At 39.2% G+C, this 21,770-nt stretch overlaps 1 protein-coding gene across 1 annotated transcript in view; it reads right to left on the reverse strand.

Moving 5' to 3' along the window:
- The window catches only part of PRKAA1 (protein kinase AMP-activated catalytic subunit alpha 1), a 30,418-nt gene that overhangs the window by 7,281 nt on the left and 1,367 nt on the right, over positions 1-21,770 (reverse strand). Inside the window, exons 2-6 of the mRNA XM_039544649.1 lie at positions 10,199-10,340; positions 6,260-6,353; positions 5,264-5,408; positions 3,297-3,384; positions 1,007-1,231 (exon numbers count right to left, since the gene is read on the reverse strand). Of these exons, the coding sequence (XP_039400583.1) occupies positions 1,007-1,231; positions 3,297-3,384; positions 5,264-5,408; positions 6,260-6,353; positions 10,199-10,340 (694 nt within the window). The remainder of the gene's footprint in view (positions 1-1,006; positions 1,232-3,296; positions 3,385-5,263; positions 5,409-6,259; positions 6,354-10,198; positions 10,341-21,770) is intronic.

A 21,770-nucleotide genomic window follows, 5' to 3' on the forward strand; every position in this document is an offset into this window, starting at 1 on the left:
AGTTACCTTCCCTCACTGCCTCCAAAGTTATTAAATTGAAATACCAAGGAAAGGGTAAAAGTCTGTCAGGCTGCAACCCACCCTTTGGTACTGTCTGGTATTAACCAGCATACAAGAACAAAGAACAAACAGTTTATATTTCACAACTCAATAAAAGTTAAAATACAACAGAAACCTGATTTTTCAGAGTTCTCTAATCCATTGGAAAATACAATAAAGAACAGATTTGTCACTTCAGTGCATTGAACTAGCTACATAACTGTCCAGTGATATGTCATGAAACAAGAATATTACAGTGACAATTTGTAGTAAAGTCTATGAAAATCTTCATCTAAAAATATGAAAATGTAACAGGGCATATAATCAAGGAAACCAATAGATTTATTTTGCTATTTGTCCTGTCAAGGAGTGGAAGCAGTTCTTATGGTTAAAGCACTTGCTTAGGCATCAAATCTACCTCTACCCTGCCACAGTCTTCCCCAGATATCTTCATCACATCACTTAGCTTCTCTGTACCTTACTCGTTAAAAGGATCTATAAGATTAGTATGTCACCCACCTACCCAGTGCTTTATGAATGCTAAGGCCTAGCATTCATAAAGCACTGGATATCTTCTGATGGAAGGTGCAAGAAAAGTATTATATTACACACTAAGATTAACACCTATCTTTCTTTAGGATTTGTACATCTTTATGTCTTTCTGCCCTGATCCCAATTTTTAGCAGGATCTTTTTTCCCCCTCAAGGATCAATACAGACACTTTAATTTCTTGAACTTCAACACCTTTTAAGTGTATTAGTAATAGAATTCTAGTCATAAGCAAATTTTGCCATTTGGAACCAGAATTGTCAGATTTCCAAAAGCCAAAACACTTTAAGTTAGTATATGTATTTGTAACAGTAGGTTGTATGGCAGAAGCATTTTTATGAACGATTTCTTAGTTCTGTTGATTTGTACTGGGACCATCACTGTGGCATCTGTGATTAGACATCAATTAGTGTTTTACCTAATGTCTCTGATTGTAGCTCTCTTCATAGGATCCACCTGCAGCATGTGTTTCAGAAGGCTAATCACAGATGGATTCAGATATTGAGGGGTATAAAAGATACCATCACATATCTTCTTAAAAAGCGTTGGCACGTGATCATCATCAAATGGAAGGGTTCCACATAACAGAGCATAGAGAATAACCCCACTGCTCCAAATATCTACTTCTGGACCTGCATATAATCTGGAAAAAGTTACCTGTTAATATATTATAGTAGCGTAGTACAATATACATCTTTTTGCAACTTGTTTGTATGTTGTAGTAGTTAAAGGGACACAGACAAATTGAGGCCTAACAGCACTGTTCAGGGGAGGCACAGTATGCACATGATTGTGAAGCTGAATTCTACCAGACAGGTAGAACATGGATATATAGAAGAATTCTGCTCTGTCTGTGTGTGAATCACCCATCTATATAATTTACCATAGTGCTACATTGAGGGGAAGACCATACCTACAGTGACAAGGCAGATCAACGTAAATATGCATGTGGCAAATTATATCCAAACCACAAATATCATCTGGGGGGGCGGGGAGGGGAGGCTGGGAAATTAAGTTCCCATCTTTCCTTGTCCCATTTACTAATAAATCAGATGCCTAGATTACACTCAGCAATAGTAACTACTGCTGTGGGGTGGAAGCTAGTGGGTTGCCCAGAACAGATGACACTAAGGGTATGTTTATCCTGCAATCTGGAGGTACAATTTGCAGCTTGTGTAGGTACTGTATACTTGTGCAAGCTTTAATCTAGCTATCTTGTAAAAATAGCAATGAAGATGCAGCAGTGGCATAGGCTTCAGCTTGGACTGTTCAAGCTTGCATAGTCCCCGGAGGGTATATATTTGCATTGCTAGCAAGCAGAGCTGTGTCTTCATTGCTGATTTTTAGCAAGTTAGCTAGATTAAAGCTAGCATGGGTATACCTACACAAGCTGCAAGTCACACATCTGACTGCACTCTACTGTTGACTAACTGTGTTGGTGAATTTAATAGTTACAGGATTGAGCTAAAACAGGGAAAGTGACATTTGGACCTAACATGCCACAGTAAAAGTTTGCACTAATACCCAACTTTATTTTCTGAAAAACAGATAAGTTCCAGGCAGTAAAGTGCTACTTCCAAAGTGTGTACTATGATTCATTAGGCTAGTGGTTCCCAAACTTTTTAATAAGGCAACCCACTGACTGCATTCGGGTTTTTTTCTTTTTATCAAGTATCAGAGGGGTAGCCGTGTTTGCTGCTGTTACAGATCCAGACTAAGAGTCCTGTGGCACCTTATACACTAACAGACGTTTTGGAGCATGAGCTTTCGTGGGTGACATCTGATGAAGTGGGTATTCACCCACGAAAGCTCATGCTCCAATACGTCTGTTAGTCTATAAGGTGCCACAGGACTCTTTGCTGCTTTCTTTTTATGACTCACCAGGATATGTATACCCCCCCTCTGCCTTGGCAGCACAACCCTAATTCCAGCCCAATGTGGAGAGGAAGCCTGGTGGAGTTGGGGAGTGACCATGCCCCACATTCACCCTGCAGAGGCAGCTCCTATCACATGAGATTGCACCTACCTCCAGGCATTGCAACATGGTGCATGGAGTTGTAAAACCACTCATATTTGGCCAGCTTCCCCCCATGTCAAAGGGGAAGCCAGGCCAAACCTGAATGGTGCTGCAACCCTGCACTGGAGCAAAAAGATGGGCCCAGCCTTCCAGCACAGTAGCTGCCGCTGCAGGGTGAGTGTGGGGAGAGCTTGCTGTCCATCTCCCCCAGTCCACTCCTCTGCACCACAACATTTGCCTAGGTCAGGGCCCAGTGATGGGTTAATCCAACGCTGGACATGGCAACCCATCTGAGACCTTCCTGTGATCCCCTGGTGGGTTGGGACCCACTGTTTGGCAAAACACTCTACTAAATAGACCTTTTTGGAAATTCTGGAAAGTGAGAGCGCCAGTTTATGATATTCACCGTACACGAATTTTCTAGTTGACAAAACTGCATTTTTACTTGGGTAAAGCATAAACACACTGCAGTTTGGACTACTTGATACAGTACAGTGACACTGAAGGGGCCAATAAAGCTGACTAGGCTACTAATCAATGTAAAGGTAAACGTCAAAAACTAGCAAGAAAGGGAAAGTCAACATTTTTCAACTCTGAGTTTGTATACTATACTACTGTCTTGTTATCTTTAATATTAAACAAAGTATTTTTCAACTACATGCACACATTTATTGAATATAAGAGATACTACCTTCCTGAAATTACTTCTGGTGCAGCATAGTTAGGGGAACCACAGCTTGTTCTTAAAAACTCTCCATCTGACATCATATTTGAAAGACCTGAAAGTGTACAAAAGCAGCTACTAAAATATTCAGCTAGAGCAAACGGATTACACACTGTATGTGCATCTTAATCCAACCACTAATGCTAATAGGAGTAATAAATTACAGTTTACTTTTTCTAAGTTATAAAGTACAGCAGTTTAGAATTACTGGAATGTATACAGAAACAGAACAATGCAGTGTAAGATGCTGCATACAGTATACCAGAAATTAGTTTTACTGAACTGATGTTGAAGAGCAAAACTAAAGACATGTATGCACATGATCTAGGCATGCCTGAGAGAATACATTCATTCCAAGACGCAGCAAGAAAAGTCTGTTTTGGAAATGTCCAGAGACATAAGGGAGGACTGAGTTGTTCTAAGGGAAACACAGGATTGCACTAAGGTGGGACTTCAACAAGAGAAAACATTCTTAACTGTGATTGCTTCCAAATGCTTGAAGTGTAAGACTACCACAGAACAGTCCAAGGAATAGCTTCGACAGAACACAAGATTCAATAGCAGCTCTTTACAGAATAGTATAGTGATTATACCTACAGCAGGAGATGTGCAATCTCTTAACATCCACTGGGAAGTTGCAGACTACAGCTTGGATAGGATTGAGTGTTCTGGCTATAGCTTACTGCATTAATGCAATATTCCCTTTTTTGAATCTGAAGTGATAGGCAAGAGTGCCTCAACTAGTTTTCATACTTATTAAACTGAACAGGTTTCTTTATAAATACTCTTGTTTAGTTAAATAAGTTCAACAGCTTTGCTAAAAATTTATGCATGGTAATAAAGCCATTTTAACAGTTAATACTTCATTTTGTTTTGCTGTAACAGAATAAGTAATCGTTCATCTAAAAGCATTCTGCGTATAAACGTAGTAATCCCCTTTGACAGAAATAATTAACAGGATTCCCAACCCCCAATGTATTTGAACACCATACCTTTGAAATAATTGAATACTTAGCATTTATATAGCACCTTTCATCAGAGATCTCAAAGCGCTTTACAAGGGCGGGTATAATCCACTATGTCTACAAGAGAAATATCAGGATTATGTAGCAATATGGATACCTTTCTATGTTTATATGGCAAGAAGGTTTCCTAATGCTGGCAGTCCTGAAAACTAGCTGCCATTGTCTTTCTGTAGTTCTATTTTGTGCTCTTTTATAGCAAGTCTGTACAAGTAAAGAACTATAACCTTCCTTCTCTTGGCTAAGCAGACAATATATAGCAAGTGCAAGAATTAGAAGTTAGTTCCACTTTCACCCTTCATTATCTTAAGTTTCAGTTTTATACTCTATCATCATCATCAGGGTAGAGCTTTTTACTTTTTTAATTTTAAGTTAAATTTATAGTTAGATATAGAAAGTAGTACTGAACAGTACTAAGTGCTATGCCATCATTAATGCCTTTCACTAGAATGATGTGGTTCTTATCAAGTTTGATGAACTGCCTTTGTGGATCAGAAGACATTAGAGTTATTAAAATAAAAGGTGGATAGTTGTCCTGATTTTACAAGTGGAGAAAGACATAGAAGATAAGGAAAAGTCAATCTTGGAATAAATGGAGTAGCATGCATTAAATGCTAAATATAATTTAATACTTTCTTAGTGACACTTTTATTCTACCAGACCAGGCCAAACAATTAATTTCTATCCAGTCACAGAAAACGTCTGGCTCAAAGATGGCCTATAAGGAGAAGAGAACTCTGCACTAAGCAATGTTCTCATCTCTCTTTTTGGGACCTTCTTAGGTTCTTGTACTGTGCCCGTCACCCTGGTATCCAAGTATCAGAACTCCAATAATTGAATATTTTCTGCATTAATAAATAGCATCTGATGAAACTTGAACATTATCAAGTTTAGAACAAAATAAAAGCTCACCAAAATCAGCTATCTTGGCATTCATGTGTGCATCAAGTAGTACATTTTCAGGTTTCAAGTCTCTATGTACAACCATATGCCTGTGACAATAATCCACACCAGAAAGGATTTGCTGGAATAAACGTCTACTCTCCTTCTCATCAAGCTAAGAAAGGAAAAGAAGCCATTTAAAATACTCTTATCTGTCCAACATTTTTCTTGAATCTGCAAGACATAAGTATTACATTTCCATGCAAGTGTCTTTGGATGAAATAAAGAATGCAACAGGTTACACTTAAGTATTTTAAAATCTGGACACTTTATAGATAAAGTAACAGATGGAAAGATGAACTGACTAGCCAATGCCACAACAATGATTCAGTGGCAAAGCCAGTAGTAGAACCCAGAATGAATTTTTCTGGCCTGCAATGCCTTAAAACAGAACACTTTTAAGGAATGTTATCCACTGAGTCAATTACACAGTCAAAACTTGCTCATCCCAGTCAATTTCAGAAGCATGACTGTCAAAGATGTCATGTGATTAAGAATGACTATCTTTAGAGCTCTCACATTCACCAATTTTGCTTTATGGAGAAAAAGCATTTGATACATCAGGTTGAAACAAACACCAAAAGTTGTGAATTTAACTTGATCAAAACCTTTATATAAAGTCATTTTTAACTTTCTAAATGTATAGTCTGCTTTGCACAGATGCAGTAATTGACTGATTAAAATTAATATCGCTATTCAATTAAAGAGGCAAGTGCAGTTTCAAATAAGATAAAACTACATTTATGAATGAATGAAATTCCATAAGTTTAAACTAGCAGATGCCACTTATTAGTGTTAGTTTCAGAGCAAAGTTTACTAACTTAGAAAAAGGACAGGATACTTTGAGACACGCTACTGCTAATTGCAAGACTAGATAAGAACAGGCCTTCACCTAGTGAGAAACATTTTTGCAAAAGCGATTATAAAATGTAATCTACTGTTTTGTAGAGCTGAAGTTCCTCTTACCCTTCCATTTTTACAGATATAATCGAACAGTTCCCCTCCAGAAACATATTCCATCACCATGAAAATGTCAGATGGTGTACTGATGACTTGGTACCTGATAAAGGTAACATATCTATTAATTCCACTGCACATCCACAAGATACAACAAGTTACTCATAATTAAAACAGTATTGGGCTTTGTTAAATTAATTGGATGAGCTATACCTTAGAACTAAATATTTCCTATATGAAATTAAGTTGTTCAGACGTCCCTGTTTCAGTATCTCTCTTCAGGGAGTGGGACCAGTTCAGCAACAGGTGGAAGCATATTAATGAGAATTTACACTTCTGAGTAGGACGCCCAGTTTTAGGCAGCAGATTAGGAACGGATGTTTCTCAGGCCTATTAAAAATATTATAACCCCCTTTCCATAACTAAAGCAAAAGCTAAGGAAGAGACAAGTACTTGTTAGAGACGAAGGGCATCACTGGTGACACAATATTCTTGTTATTGTACAAGCAGTCAAACATTTAATATATTTATAAAATACAAGCAGGAAGGGAGTTTAGAAGGAGTTTAGAAGGCATTTAAGGAGATAGAATAGTTGCAGAGAAAGTTAGGAAGCTTACTACAGTAATGCAAAAGTAATTAATTTAACAAGCAGCAAAGAATCCTGTGGCACCTTATAGACACTGTTAGTCTATAAGGTGCCACAGGATTCTTTGCTGCTTCTACAGAACCAGACTAACACGGCTACCCCTCTGATAATTAATTTAACAGTTTGTCTAATCTACTATTCAACGTGCTTGGACTTGTTTTCTCTGTTTCCTATACAACATTTGATGTAGGAGTTCTACAAAACACAAAAGCCAGCTACTACTTCCAGAACAAACAAAGACTAGGTCTCTCTCTTGATTATTATACAGTCTATATTTAGAGGAGTTGTGACAAGTAGGGGTAACAGTAGGAGATGGATGAAGACAGACAAGCAGCAGAGTCATGTGGTGACTCAGTTCAGGCATGCCATGTATAGTCATGGTACAAATTAATGAACTTCTTGTAGACAAAACGGAAGGACTAAAGTGTTTTCTTATAAGAAGATTTGCCAGGGTAAGGGAAAACAAAAAAGTTTCAGCATACCTGAAGTTATTCTTGAGCTTCACTGACAAGAATGAGCTCTCAGACCATCTGGGTAATTAATACTTGCTAACTTGTAAATCATCAAAAATATTGAACAGAATATATTTTAATACTCATTTCTAATGTATCCTGAATTCTGAGGCTTATTCTACCTTACAAGACGATTAAGGCAGTTAATTCTTGTTTTATTTAGTATTACATAGTTTAATTTGAGATATTTCATTTCAGTGACTCGTTCTTTATCATTAATGACTTGTTAGCATCTTACATTACAAATAAATTCTCTTTAATATACTGCATTATTATGACTTCTGAAGTTATTTCTAACAAGTAACATTTTAGGAAACACTAGCTTAAACACTTGTGAAAGCTGAGCCTCCCTTAAAGAAAATTAAACAAATTACACCCTGTTTCAATCTCAACACATGGTATCAGGCATACCCAACAGGAGTGGTCATTCATTCCAAATATATTGTTTAGATCTTCATAATATGGTACTACATAAATGTCAACATTGTTAACTATTTCATTGCTCAAAGAAGATGGGAAGTATCACTGGTCATCCCAGGTACCCCACACCCACTAAAATAAATAGGGCAGTTTATACCTCAGAGCTACTCATTCAGGTGGTCTGAAAACTCAGGCCATGTCCACACAAGGGCTATAGCAGCAAACTATGCTGGCATAACTACGCCAGCATAATCTCATAATGTAGCTATTAGCTATTTCACACCCCTTACAAGTATCCATGTCAACTTACGTTTTAAGCGTTAACCTGGCCTTAGCCAGACATTACTGCACCAGTTGCACTAGGGTTATGTTTTCAGGGTTAACTTTACAATTGTTACAGCTAGAGATTTGGGCCTGGGCTACACTCTGAACTTATAGCTATGCTGGTATGTCAGATGTGAATTCCTCTTCCCCCACATAGCTCTGCTGGTATAAGCCCTAGTGTAGATGCACTTATACCAGCATAAAAGTGCTTTCGTGGGTATAGCTTATGTCTCCTGGGAACTGGTGTAAAGCTGTGCTGGCAGAAACACATTTATCCCAATACAAGCTGCATCTATACTATGAAGGTTTGCATGGCTTGTATGGCCAGAAAAACTTCCCTAATGTAGACAAGGTCTTACTGTTTTCAAAATATAAAATTCGATTCTGGAAAACATCTGAGACCCTTCATCCCCTGTGCCCACTAGTACTTTATACCCTCTCAGTCTTTTGGGATGTGCTTCACACTTTGGGAAACACTATCTTAAACTAATATTCTAGAGACAGTGAGACCAGTTTGTAGAGAAATAAATTTTATATTGCAGCACCTTAGCCATGAAATTCTCAACCTTTAACATGCGATTTTAAGATCTGATCAGCTGAATATATGTTTAGAAGCGGAAAGTTGTGGCCTACTGTTAAGAAGGGTCAAGATCACAGAGTATATTTCAAATTAAGGCAAGCAATTTTTTTTTTTAAACAGAATTTTAATCGTTCTTAATTGATAAAATAAGCTTGAAACCATACTTGACATTGCAACTAAACACTTGGATGGGAAGAAACATTTAAGACTGAGCAAAAAATAGTTAGGAAAAAAGTTTTATCTCATTATATAAATCATGATAGTGTTGAATAACTTCTTAGAAATAGGTGTGCACTGCAATCTCAGAGTAAAGAAAAGAGGTTTCAGTTGTCTAAGCTTGCAGTGTTTTAACTGGGGAAGATTTGGATTTGGGGATGGAGGATTTCCCTGTTTGTTACAGGTGGAACTCTCTGGTGTTTAGGTGTTACCCTAACGCAGCTCTAATATAAAAAGCTTCCCATCCAAGCATAGTGGTGGTTAACACCTGAGCTAACTGGTCCATCCTGGGGTACAGGCTAAAACCTAAATGCTGCTTACACTCTGACTGGAGCCCACACACATTGCCGGATGAATGCAGGCTAAGCCACTTAATTGCTGATAGTCCTCCAGTGCCTTCCTCCAACCCCCACTCCCACCTGTGACCAGAACGATAGACAAGTTCTCTCACAATTCACTAGGAGAGAACCAGAGCAGCTCAACTTACTGCAGTGCTACGTACCAGGAGATATAACTCTACAAGTTTTAATGCCTCATATGAGCAAAAGTAACAGTGTGGATGCCAGTTGACTGCAGAATTGCCCCTCACAGATGAGGTAGGCTAACCCAGGTGCTCATACCTGAAGGCTGATCACTTGAGTTAACTCTGCAGTGAGGACACACCCTTTCAGAGTTCTTCCCCTTCTATATACTAAAGTCATGTATGCCACAGATTACTGATTCTCTGGCTCAAATAAACTTCTAAAGGGCAAACCTACATCTGGATACACCATACTGCACTAAGTGGCATGAAACTAGAAAAACACTTTAGGGTAGAATAAGTCTGAACCTCCCTATAGAACTATTTCCCATCAACTCCACCCCAAATTACTCAGCAATTTTGCAAACAGAAAAATAAGGTCCACTATAACCACTTAATACTAACTAGCAGTTGAGACAGAAGGGTTGTGTGTTTATTTCTGTTAGCAAGTCCATTTATGAACACTAGCTTACTGATGAGTTTGCAACCAACAAAGATTTAAGGAAAAAAATCTCTGCACAGAAAATCAGTTTCCTTAAAATGCATTGCAACAAAAGCACTGGAAAAAATCCCATATACCTGAAATTAGACAGTTGATTGGGGGGGGAGAGGAGGTTACTGCTCCAATAAAATGTAACATTGCTCTCTACTTTTAAGTTTACATGTTATATTTGATATTTGATGTTAACAATGCTAATTATAGAGGTAATAAAAATTAAAAAAAACTTACAGTTTAATTATATGTGGATGTCTAAAAAGCTTGAGGTTCTGAATCTCTCTGCGGATTTTTCCTACTACATCAAGACTGCGAATCTTCTGTCGATTCAATATCTTCACTGCCACTTTGTGCCCAGTCAGCTCATGTTTGCCAACTGCCAGGATGAAGGGAACAGTCAGTCAGGATTGCCAAGCTCTCTTCAGAAAAATAAATCTCATTTGGAACCTTTTGTGGTCTGGAAACATCCTAGCAAGATCAGAGTATTCCTCCTATGCCCATTATCCTGGAGAAGGTTATAGGTGAAATTTTATTTAGAAGCTCCCCCACTTCTGTACTTGCAGGGTAAGATCAGGAGTCAAGTTAGAAGTACAAGAACAAACCTATACCCCTAATGCACTAGCTTTGTTTAGTCAGGGATTCTGTACGTCTTTCAGGGCCTTGATATTTTTTCATGTGTTCCTGCATTTTTGCTATACCTCAAAGAAGAGAATCCTCAACTGAAAGGCTATTTTGTATTCCCACCATTACCCATCTTGTTAAGGGGGGATCCCATTGGCCTACTGTGCATAAATCACTTAAGCTTTTTGGCTGATTTGCTTGCAGGCCCATACTTCTCTGGAGCTATCAACTTGAAAGTCTGCTCCCCCCGCATTCTCCAAGGAATGTTCTGCCAATAATCAGAGTCTTAGGTTTTTCTCCCATAGAGTTATTGCATACCTTATGCTTCTTCAGTTACTTTGAAGGTTTTTTAGCAGTTATTCAATCACAATTACAGTTGGAAATTAAAGTCTATTTAACTACACTTCAGTCCATCTGACTCCATATACAATTTAGAATAGTTATTTTACCACTACTTATTTATAGCACAAACACACTAATTAGTGGTAACATACCCAAAACCTTAGCAATATTTCTTTTATGTAATAAAAATAGCCCAACCACTAAGGAATGGTTCAAAAAATATGGAAAGTTGTTATGAAAAAGTTATGTTATGAAAAAGTTAACCAATTACAAACCCAGCAAAAAAGACAGAAGACAGATAACTAAATATCAAAGTAGTTTTTTAAATACTGAGCTTAAAAAATGCCAAACCTTTATTTTAAACTGGTAACCCAATATTTTTCCCCCAGTTCAGGTTTAGTAGATAGGACAAAATTATGGTTCAGGTTCAATTAATACCAATTCAAATTAGTTCTCTGGTTCAACTCCCTAATCCTTTGTCAGATTATACTGGATAAATAGTGAGAAGAAGCTATGGGAAAGACTGCAGTATCTCCATCTCCTTTTAATTTATTGAACAAAAACAGCCTGTAAGAATTTGGAAGTTAAACAGTGAAGTTTAATCTTCCTAAATAGCGTATTATTCTAATGTATTGATTAGCCCTTCCCCTAATTCTGCTCCTCAAGTCTTTCTTCCTCTTAGGACTTTTCACCAGCTCTTGCTTCCGATTTCCCTAGATGTTTCCAACAGTTTCTAGAGAGGCCAAGAACTCTTGCACCTAGCACCAGCTTTTCCTTTACACCACATGGTACTTCCCAGTTTTTCAGCTGCTTGCGGTAGAACTTGTATCATAGTGCTCTTGAAAATTTGTAGTGACGCATCTGCTGTTCCCTGACAACAGCACCTCCCATATGGTCCAGTAGCTCAGTTAAGTGTGGTGGGCAGCTCTCCCTGGGTTAGGAATAGCAGCAAGATCTTGGTGGTTGGCATTATTACTTCCTGACATCTTAACCACATTACTTTCAAAAGATCAACTCCTACCTGGTTCCAGCCTCACTGCTCTACCTTTCCTACCTTCTAAAAGATCTGGTAAGGCTATATCTATACTAAAGGTGGCATATACAGTACAGGCACTACGCATGTAGCTACACAATACAGTGAAAGGCTCTGGTGGGGGGAGGCAGCGGGGGGAGGCTCCTGTGGCACCCTGCTGCTGGAGTTTTACACTGCAGCAAGAAAAGACTCCAGCAGGGGCCAGATAACTCAGTTTTATTAATAATCCTGACCTGCTGTGAGATACTAACCTGTCCCAAATCTGCCTGTGTAAGAGTGAATGGATTAATTTTCAAAATCCTTGAAGGCAGGGACTTCAGTGTTTCTACATTTTAAACCATACTGTTACTACTTTAGGTACACGGAAGGGTTATTTATAGGAGATTGTGACAGACCATTAAGAAAACCTAAAAGCAGCATTACATATAATATCTGCTGCATTAGTCAGCACAGCAGAACCCACATGAAGTATGGAAGCATAACCAGAGCATTAGGACCACAAATGTCAGATCCCTGTTAGGATATTAACATCTCATGTTGGTCTTGCAAAGACAACTTATGCAGCTAGTAGGGATGAAAAAAGTTAACTGACCCATAGAAGGAACAGTCTGCTTTCACCCAAGTCTACAATAAAAATGAAACAATACAGCAATAAAGAGTCAGAGGAAATTTACAGTTCTTGAAGCCTTTGTCCACAAAGATCTTACTATAGGTTGTCCATCAACCTTTTAGCCAGCAGTGTCCACTGAGGCTGTGCACATTATCTCACAAAAAGGTGTTATTGGGGTTCAATTATTCTATTGATAAGTCCTCCGATAACCCAGGCTCAATCAAAAATAGATCAGCACAATGCAGAAAGGTCATTATTTTATAGGGGGAACAATTTCACAGCACTTACATCTTTCAGTATGTCCCAAAGTGCAAGCTCAACTCTGTTCATATATATTCCCCAGATTACAACAGACAAGATTTTAATACATTATCCAAGACTTACACACCAGTTCTTACCGGTTTCTTATCTTGTTTTGAAATTAGCTCTCCAAAAGTCAAAGCTTATCTGCACTAGCTGTAACTTGGTACAACATGCATGTTGGTTAAGCAACAAGATCTTTTATCTTATGCTATCTTTCTGGTATGTTTCTGCAACTAGCACAGAAATTACATTTTACATTTCCCCTCAGTTAAACAACTTAAGAGAAAAAAAACATTCTTGAAAAAACTTATTAACACAACTCATAGCTAAACAATTTAACAAAGATCTATCACATTTTCAGAATGTTTTGTACCTTATTTGCTTACTACTAAATACTTTCTTTTCTTAGTTGCACAACACACCTGAGCCAGTCAAACAAGTAGTTACAACAATAAAACAATTCACATATTTTTGGTGAATAATCTCCTTCCAGCCCTTAGTACAATTGCATTCCTTATCTGGTAAAACTACCAGTGCAGCATTACATTAACTGTAGTTTTACAAACTAGAAGATACAAGTTTTCCACTTCACTTATGGCCTAGTCATAAAGCATAATGAGACACTGATCAGTATGGTCAACAGTATAAAGAGAAGGACATCCCCAACTGCCACTCAGTTACTTCTTACCACCCGAGTCCCCAATGTCCCATTTCCCCATAGCTCTTAGATAGTTTAGGATTATAATTAGCTTAGTGTTGTTTGATAAATTAAAGCCAATTGGGCTAAAAAAACCTCAATCAAGTGTTATTCCTCCGTGGATCTACTCCTCAGTACCATGACTAGTGGTGCAGAGCAAGTTCCCAGACTTTATAATGTGCCCTGCATCAGAGGCTGCTGTAACTGTTAATACACACACTGATGCTTGGTTGGTTTGTCTAGGGATGCGACTCTTCCAATGTGCCATTTGTAGCTTCTCTTCCCCTCCCCTCCCCCACAAATGCACACAGATGGGTTGTGATGCATGTGAAAAAATATTTTAGATGGAGAAATCTATGCAGTGTCTCTGACTCAAAGGAGCAGCTGCTGTCTGCTGTGAAACCAACTTCAAGTGCCTCAACTACACGGATGTCACTCCAGAAAATAAAATCTGCTAGTCAAGAAACCTCCGGCTGCTGAGAAACAGTTTGTTCACCATCCCTCCTTGAGTCAGGCAGTAGCTTCTGCTGCCTAAGACAGGAAAGATCACAGATCTCCTGGGGGAGCTTAGAACTAAGCCAAGAAGAGAACAAAGATTCACCATGCTCATGTACCAAAATCAGCCCCTTCAAAAATCACATTGGCACAGAGAGCCTAAGACTGAAAGATCGCATCTCCTACCTTTTGTACCGCTTCCTGCTTCCATCAGTGATCAGCGTCACCTCCTTGACAACATTGTCATCTGCACAATTGGCCTCAGTTATCAGCACTGCAGTCTGACAAGACTTTTTCCAAGAGTGTACTTCCAGTACTGATGGCCCCGGTTCTGCCTTCATCTACTAAAGCTGCATTTACATCTCAGGTGGACATTATGATCACTGATGAACCAGAGTCTTCATTGTTGTACACATCTCTTATGTTTTCAGGGTTCTGTTGATATGGGAACCTAGAGGTATCAAACATAAATCCCTCCCTGTCCAGTCTCATCAGTATGGGTAGCTCCCTCACAGGCTTTAAAAATCAGAGACTTTTCTGGTTTCCACTCCACAGATACCTGCAGCTCCATTATAGGCACTTTACTTTTCAGCATCCTCTGAGCCTCATGATAGGAGTGCCTAGGAGATATCTGCCCTAACACAGACTATTTTGTGAGAGTGCTCCTGTCAGAAGTTCTCAGCACAAGCCTCATGCTCCAGAGAGGTCTCTCACTCCATGGTTCCCTCCATTGTGTCACTATATGTTCTTCCTTTATGGGAAACTGATCCAGCCCTATTAATCTCAGAATTTCATAGCTTCTACTGCTAGTTCCTTATTCTACTTCAAGGTTCAGTAGTAAGATTGCCTCCTCCTAAAAGTTCTGCTAGGTAACCTCAATCTGTCCATCAGGAATAACTACAACCTGCAGACCACAAACATCTTAGTGAAGAGGAAGACCTTGTGGAAGAATATGAGGCTCAACCTGGGCCTCTGCTCAAATCCTCCTCCTCACCTGATGAGGGTAGGACTCCTTAGGAGTACATCAACTATAGATAATTTCAGGACCTTCGAGGGCCTTCTTAAAAGAACGGCAAACATGTCTGAGATCCCCCAAAAGAGATCAACTAAATTTGACATTCTACATCTGAGTATACTTACCATACTGGGTCCTGCAGGTGAGAGAAACCAGAAGACAGACATTCTCATGCCTGAGGATCTTGCTAGAGCTTAGATGTTGGATACCTGGAGTGAGGTAGTGTATTATGCCCAAAGGCAGAAACAAGTGCATAGAGAACTTTTACAACAAAACTTTAGGCCCTTAAACCCTTTATAGATCTGGGCCAAGGAGCCCAAGAAAATGTATCCCCTGGGGAAGAAAGTTAACTTTTCTGCTAGTCTGCAAATTCATATAGTCAGTTACCAAGATTTACCGGCCAAGTACAATTACATACAATGGGACAAAGTGTTACAGCTATCTGAGAAATTTCTTTCAGAAGGCCCATTGGTGGCAATAACCATTTTGCAGGTCTCGTGGAGTACCTCCAACACTGGAACCAGATCAATGGCCACTGTGGTCAGTATGAGAAGACCATTCTGAATGTAGGTGTTCCAAAAGAGGTTTAGGCCACTAGTGAAGATCCATTTTGAGTGCCATGATGTTTAATTTTAAGACTGATGAGATACTGCACACACTGAAGAATTCCAGTCTGACAATCCAATTACTGGATCAATCTATGCCATCTCAGGAGAGAAAAAACAAACATTTTTTTTCATTTTTTAAGGCAGAGGCCTCAGTCTTCCTCATACCTGTATCAGAGAGCTAGCAATTTTTCTAGAAAGAGACCTCAATTTCCAGAAAAAGAATTCCTCTTTGACTAAGCACTCTTCATCAAGTCCAATCACAGAGGAACTTTACAACCCTTCTTTCCTGTTTTGTTTTGGTTTTTTTGGGGGGGGGAGGGGGGGCGGGGAGAATATAGGTTGCAATTAACTACCACCAATGGGTCTTAAAAGTTGTACAGAAAGAATTTCAGTCTCTGACAGCTCCACATCCCCATACCTCTTCAGGAAACATTCTCAGCACTCTGCTGAATGCAGAGAAAGATACTCTGATTAGGTGTAGTGAAGGAAGCACCACCAGTTTCTTAGCGATCGTTTCCACTCTCACTACTTCCTCATCCTGAAGAAAAAAAGTGGATGGTGGCCAATTTTAGATCTGTCATCTCAACAAGTTAATCTGTCATGTCAAGTTTCGGATGGTCATCCTTTCCTTCATAATCCCTTTCTTAGATCCCACAAACTGATTTGTAACTCTCAACTTGCAAGACTCATTATTTCCATGGTCAATTCATCCAACACACAGGAAGTATCTAGGATTCACAGTCAATGGACTTCATCTTCAGTTCAGAGTCCTTCCATTCAGCCTGTCAACAGCTCCAAGGGCACTGATCCCTAAATGAGCTCCTATTACAGTCAGGCATTTGGTAAGCACAGAGGTCGTCTTCTTATCTGAACATATGGCCGATCAGAGGTCAGGTCAACAAGGGTGTTTTCAGTTCCTCAACTGTTTTCCAAGGTAGGCCTCAGGATCAACCAAGTCAAGTCTACCTCACTCCTATTCAATCAATTCATAACAGCAATCCTAGATTCCAGGCCAGCAGAGTGTTCCTTCTTCAGAATTTTTTAACATAAATCACATCACTGATCACATTCAGTCTCCCTCAACTATGGATTTGTCTCAGCCTGCTGCATTATGCGGCACCCAGTAATTATATGCACCGCTACATCTCTAGTCCCTTCGTTTTTGGCTGAGGACATTTCATCAGCCAAACAGACACACAAATTCCTCACAAGATGCTGTCATCTCTCCTTATTGGATGGCTTAGTGGATGGCTCCTCCAAGTGTCTGCCAAGGTGTTCTGTTGCATGTACCATCCCCTTCAAAGACTATGGTGACAGACATTCCCAAGACGAGTTTGGAGAGCTCCCCAAACACAAGGCATATGGTCCCAAGCAGAATCTTGATTACACAAAAACATACTGTATTTCACAGCAGTTAAGTCTAGCTTGCAAGGCATTTCTGCCCCTCATTCAGAGCACTGCCATTCAAATTCTGTTAGACAATACAATTGCTATGCATTACATAAGCAGATAATCCCTATTATGTCATACAGCGATATATCTCTGAGACTAGTATCCTACACTGGATCAACCGAATATCTCTTCACTTTCTGGGTACCCAAAACAATATGGCAAATCACCAAAGCAGAAAAAGTTACCACAAATGGGAGTTGCAAAGTTCAGTTCTGATTATGAATCAGGTACTCCAAAAGTGGGGTCTTCCTTCGATAGACCTGCTTGCTACCAACATAAATATGATGCATCCAATGTTCTGCTCCAGGGAGAAGTCTGAGTTCTATAGCAGATACATTTCTGATCCAAGAGAACAATAATCTGCTTTATGCCTTTCCTCCCATTCCATTAATACCCGGAGTTCTAAGAAAACTTCACCAAGACAAGGCTTGGATGATAATGATGGCTCCAGCCTGAACATGCTAGTTCTGGTATTCCAACCTGAGACATCTACCAATCAATCCACTTCTTCCACTTCTACAACTACCAGGCATCATTTCCCAGAGCTAAGCCCTGTACTTCATCCAACCCAGAGTCTACAGCACGGCGGAATCTTGCAGCCTGAGTTCTGTGGAGAGATCATGGTTGGCAGCTACGCAAAAGGTTTGGATTCGAAGTAGAAAGTCCTTTATTAGAAAGACAGATCAAAGCAAAGAGGAAATGTTTTTCTTTGTGGTCTATTCAGAATAATGTACAAACCCCAGACTCTCCTATATCAATCATCTTTGATTACTCATCTTTAAGATGTGTTGAGCTTTCAATTAGCTCTGTTAGGGTCCACCTGGCTGCTATTTCAGCTTATCCTCCACCAGTGAATGGTCACTCAATTTTTTCTTACCCTGCAGTATATAGATTTATAAGAGGCCTGACTGATGTGTTGCCACCAAATGAGGAGCCATTTCCCACTCAGAACTTGAATACAGTACTTCAATATTTGATGAGCCAGCCATTTTCACCAATGGCAACGTTTTGTTTCCCCTTTCTGTTAAGACAGTGTTCCTAGTTGCTATCTTCTTGACTTGCAGGTGGGAAGGAATTCAAGCATTAATGGTAGGGTAGCCATATATCATGTCATAAAGACAGTTACACTCAAACTGCACCAAGATGCTTGCCCTAAGCAGTTTAAAAAACTTTCATACCAACCAGTTTATACACCTAAGAGTGTTTTCTCCTAAACCACATAATTCTCTTGCAGAGAAGAAAGTCCACACACAAGATGTACGTAGGTCTATGCCCTTTTATCTTTGTAGAAAAACATTTTCATAAGACACCTAGACTTTCTGTGGCTTTTGTTAATAAGTCTAAGTGTCAGGCTGTTTTCTCTGAGACTTTCAAAATGAGTTACAGACTGCATTAAGATGGCTTATTCTGAACAAACTTGCTATTCCATCTTGAGTTAAGGTTTACTCCACTAGGGCCCAGTCAATATCTGTGGCTTGTTAAAGAGGAATCCCTATTCCCAGATATTTGTAGAACAGCTACCTGGAATTCAGTTCATACAAGTAGTCCCTATCCACTGTCACAGCTTCTACATCAGATGCCCAGTTTGGCAAGGCTCTTCTACACTCATAAGATAAGGAAGCCAATCACCTACAATGGGATCCATGTGGACAAATACTCAAAGAAGAAAAACTACTTAACATATTGTAACTGTTCTTTGAGATGCCTTTGTCCACGTGGATGCCATGACCTGCCCTCTTTCCCTGCTGATATGGAGACATTACTTGGATTTCTGTGTTAGTGAAGTATCAGAGGGGTAGCCGTATTAGTCTGGTTCTGTAGAAGCAGCAAAGAATCCTGTGGCACCTTATAGGCTAACAGACGTTTTGCAGCATGAGCTTTCGTGGGTGAATACCCACTTCTTCGGATGCAAGTGTGTTAGTGAAGAAATTCAGGGCTATTGGGGCTATTCCCAGGGGCATGAGGGTTTAAAGGCAGCTCCAATGGACAATGCTGGCTAAGAAGTATCAGGAGTGCACACACACCTATAGTGGGATGTTTATGGACAAAAGCATCTTGAATAACTTGGTTTGTTTTTTCAAGCTGCAAGATCAGCAACTATACTGATGGATCACCTCTACTTATGGTGAAAGTCAGTAGCATATATTTGCTAGTGTTAATCTGCAAAAATGTACATTCAGTAGTTTATTCACAGTAATCACAATTTATCAAGCTTCATAAGCAATGCTAACAAAAACTCAAATGCCAACGTGGAAATTTTTAGAAAACAGGTTTAGTCTAGACTGCAGTCTGCATAATGAAACTGTTCTGTCAACATAAGCTAAACCTGTTTTTAAGTTACCTAGAAGAGAAAACGGTCAAGATTGAAGGTTGTTTTAATCACACTGTAGCTTGAGTTTGCTTATTCTGACAAGTAAAGAAACTAAGTTTAGAATACCTTTGACTCCTCTTAAAAATAGAAGTTAAACAAGTTCATACGTATTAAAATAAGTCATAGGTGAAAGTTATGCACACGTCTTTGCTGAGCATCCACATTATTTGACCACTTTATCATCTCTTCCACACTACCTTATTTTCTGGTTTGGCCATATGCAATAATTTTATTGTTAAGTGCTTCAAGACATATTTGGGCATTTTACACAGACTAAGATTTCCAGCACTAGTTTGGGCATTGGAATAGACAAAAAAAAAGTGCACTATTTCATCTTTGGGGTTTACTTTTGTCTCCAGTGTGTATCGAGAAAAGTTTCCGCTACACTATTTCCTATAGGTTTATTACTTTTTTTTAAAATGGAGGAAAAAAGTCTTATGAAGAATCTTGCTTCCCCTAACTGCACTTTGAAATGTGATAATTTCATAAATACAAAATTTTACAATAAATCTGCAGGGTAGGCACTTCAGTTTTTGGATTTCTTTTTACCTGCAGAAAGTTATTTTCTTGTCTTCCAATAAATTTTTTAGAGTTTAGTTTAATCCTGTTTTTCACACCCCATCGCCATTTTCTGGATGAGGCACATTCTGGCTAGGGTTTGGCTCTGTTGTGGTACACAGCGGCTTTACAGGATATCACTACCACAACCCCAGTAATCACAGGTGAAGAAAATTCCATCCCTTTCACAAGTCCAGGTACTCTCAGTTCTAGGGCTTCTGAGATTACATGGACCAAAACCCTCATGCTGCTTTTGGGCAGATGGATTAAAGGAGACGGAACAGACAGTGGTAAGGAATGAATCTGCTGATGGAATGTCTGATGGCTGGCTAGGTGCTGGATTTTCCTTTGGATGTGGCAACAGCATGCTCCCTTTACAGATTTCTCAGTGGCAAGAACAGCAGCAAGCTCCCCAAACTCACTCTTGCCACCTATGCCATGTCTATACGGGGGACTGTGTCATGTTAGAAAACAGGTTAACATGACGTTAGATATGACTTAACACCCAGTGCAGACAAGATCAAGCTGTGCTTAAAGCTTTGTTAGTCATGGGTCACCTCTAAGGTGACGAAGCCAGCTGACATTTAAAAAAAAAAAAAAAAAAAAAGCTTGTCCTCATCCATCCTAACATAAAAATAGGTTTATCATGCTAGCTAATATTTTCCAACACAATATTTTTTCTAGTGTAAACCCACATGCACACGAACACAGAATCTCATTCAAGAATCTTGCCCTCCTTGAAAGATTCCCCTTCCCCCTCCCCACCCCCAAAACTTATCTTGTCAAACTCAGCTCTGAGGGGAGATTTTTAATTTACACATCCACAATATATGAACAGGTCTCTCACCTATTTTAAGATATTGAGGTCTAGTGGATTCAGCACATGAAGTCCAAATGGTGGTGTGACTGAAGCACAGACAGGCATAACCACACTCGTTTTAATCTAGTAGCCCACATAGCAATAATAGTGAGGAATTGGCAGCACAAACTTCAGTGCAGGTTAGCTGCCCAAGTACAAACCCACCAGGGATCTGCGGTACTACTTTGGTTGCTAGCCCACACTGCCACATCTTCACTACTATTGTGGTTAATTTGCTGCGTAGACATACCCAAGGCCATACAATGAGTTAGGGTACATCAAAACTTTTCTATGCCTACATTTCCCCATTTGTAAACTGGGAAAACTTCCTGCCTTACAAAGCTGCTGAACATGACTGTTTATGCAGCACTTTACATTGTCAAAGTTTAATTTTAAGTACTTTGGTGGCAATATCACAAAATTAAGTACAAAAACTAAATTAATGTTAACTTTGATGTTTTTATTGCATAAATCAGAATATTCTAAATACTAATATGGTTACAGTCACTCTTCAGAAGATGTGATACTGAATTTCAGCAAGTAAGTTTTCTTAAGTAGGTTGTTGTTTTTTTTTTTAAATGGAAAAAAAGCTATTCCTCCTCTAAACTTCTTGTTCTAAAACAACAGGTTCCACCCTTTGTCAAAAATCAGCAAATTCAATTGTAGTTTCCCACAAATGCTTACAACATAGCAGAGGCCATTTCCACATCACAGTCTACTGCAGATGATTTCAAAAAGCATTGCCCTGATTTCATTGTTTTCCATGATGTAACTACATTACTGAAACTGGAACCTAAACGTTTAATTGAGGCCTAACTGAAATGCCAGTTTCTCATGTGTCC

The sequence above is a fragment of the Mauremys reevesii genome, linkage group 6 (assembly GCF_016161935.1).
Source record: "Mauremys reevesii isolate NIE-2019 linkage group 6, ASM1616193v1, whole genome shotgun sequence".
Lineage (NCBI taxonomy): Eukaryota > Metazoa > Chordata > Testudines > Geoemydidae > Mauremys > Mauremys reevesii.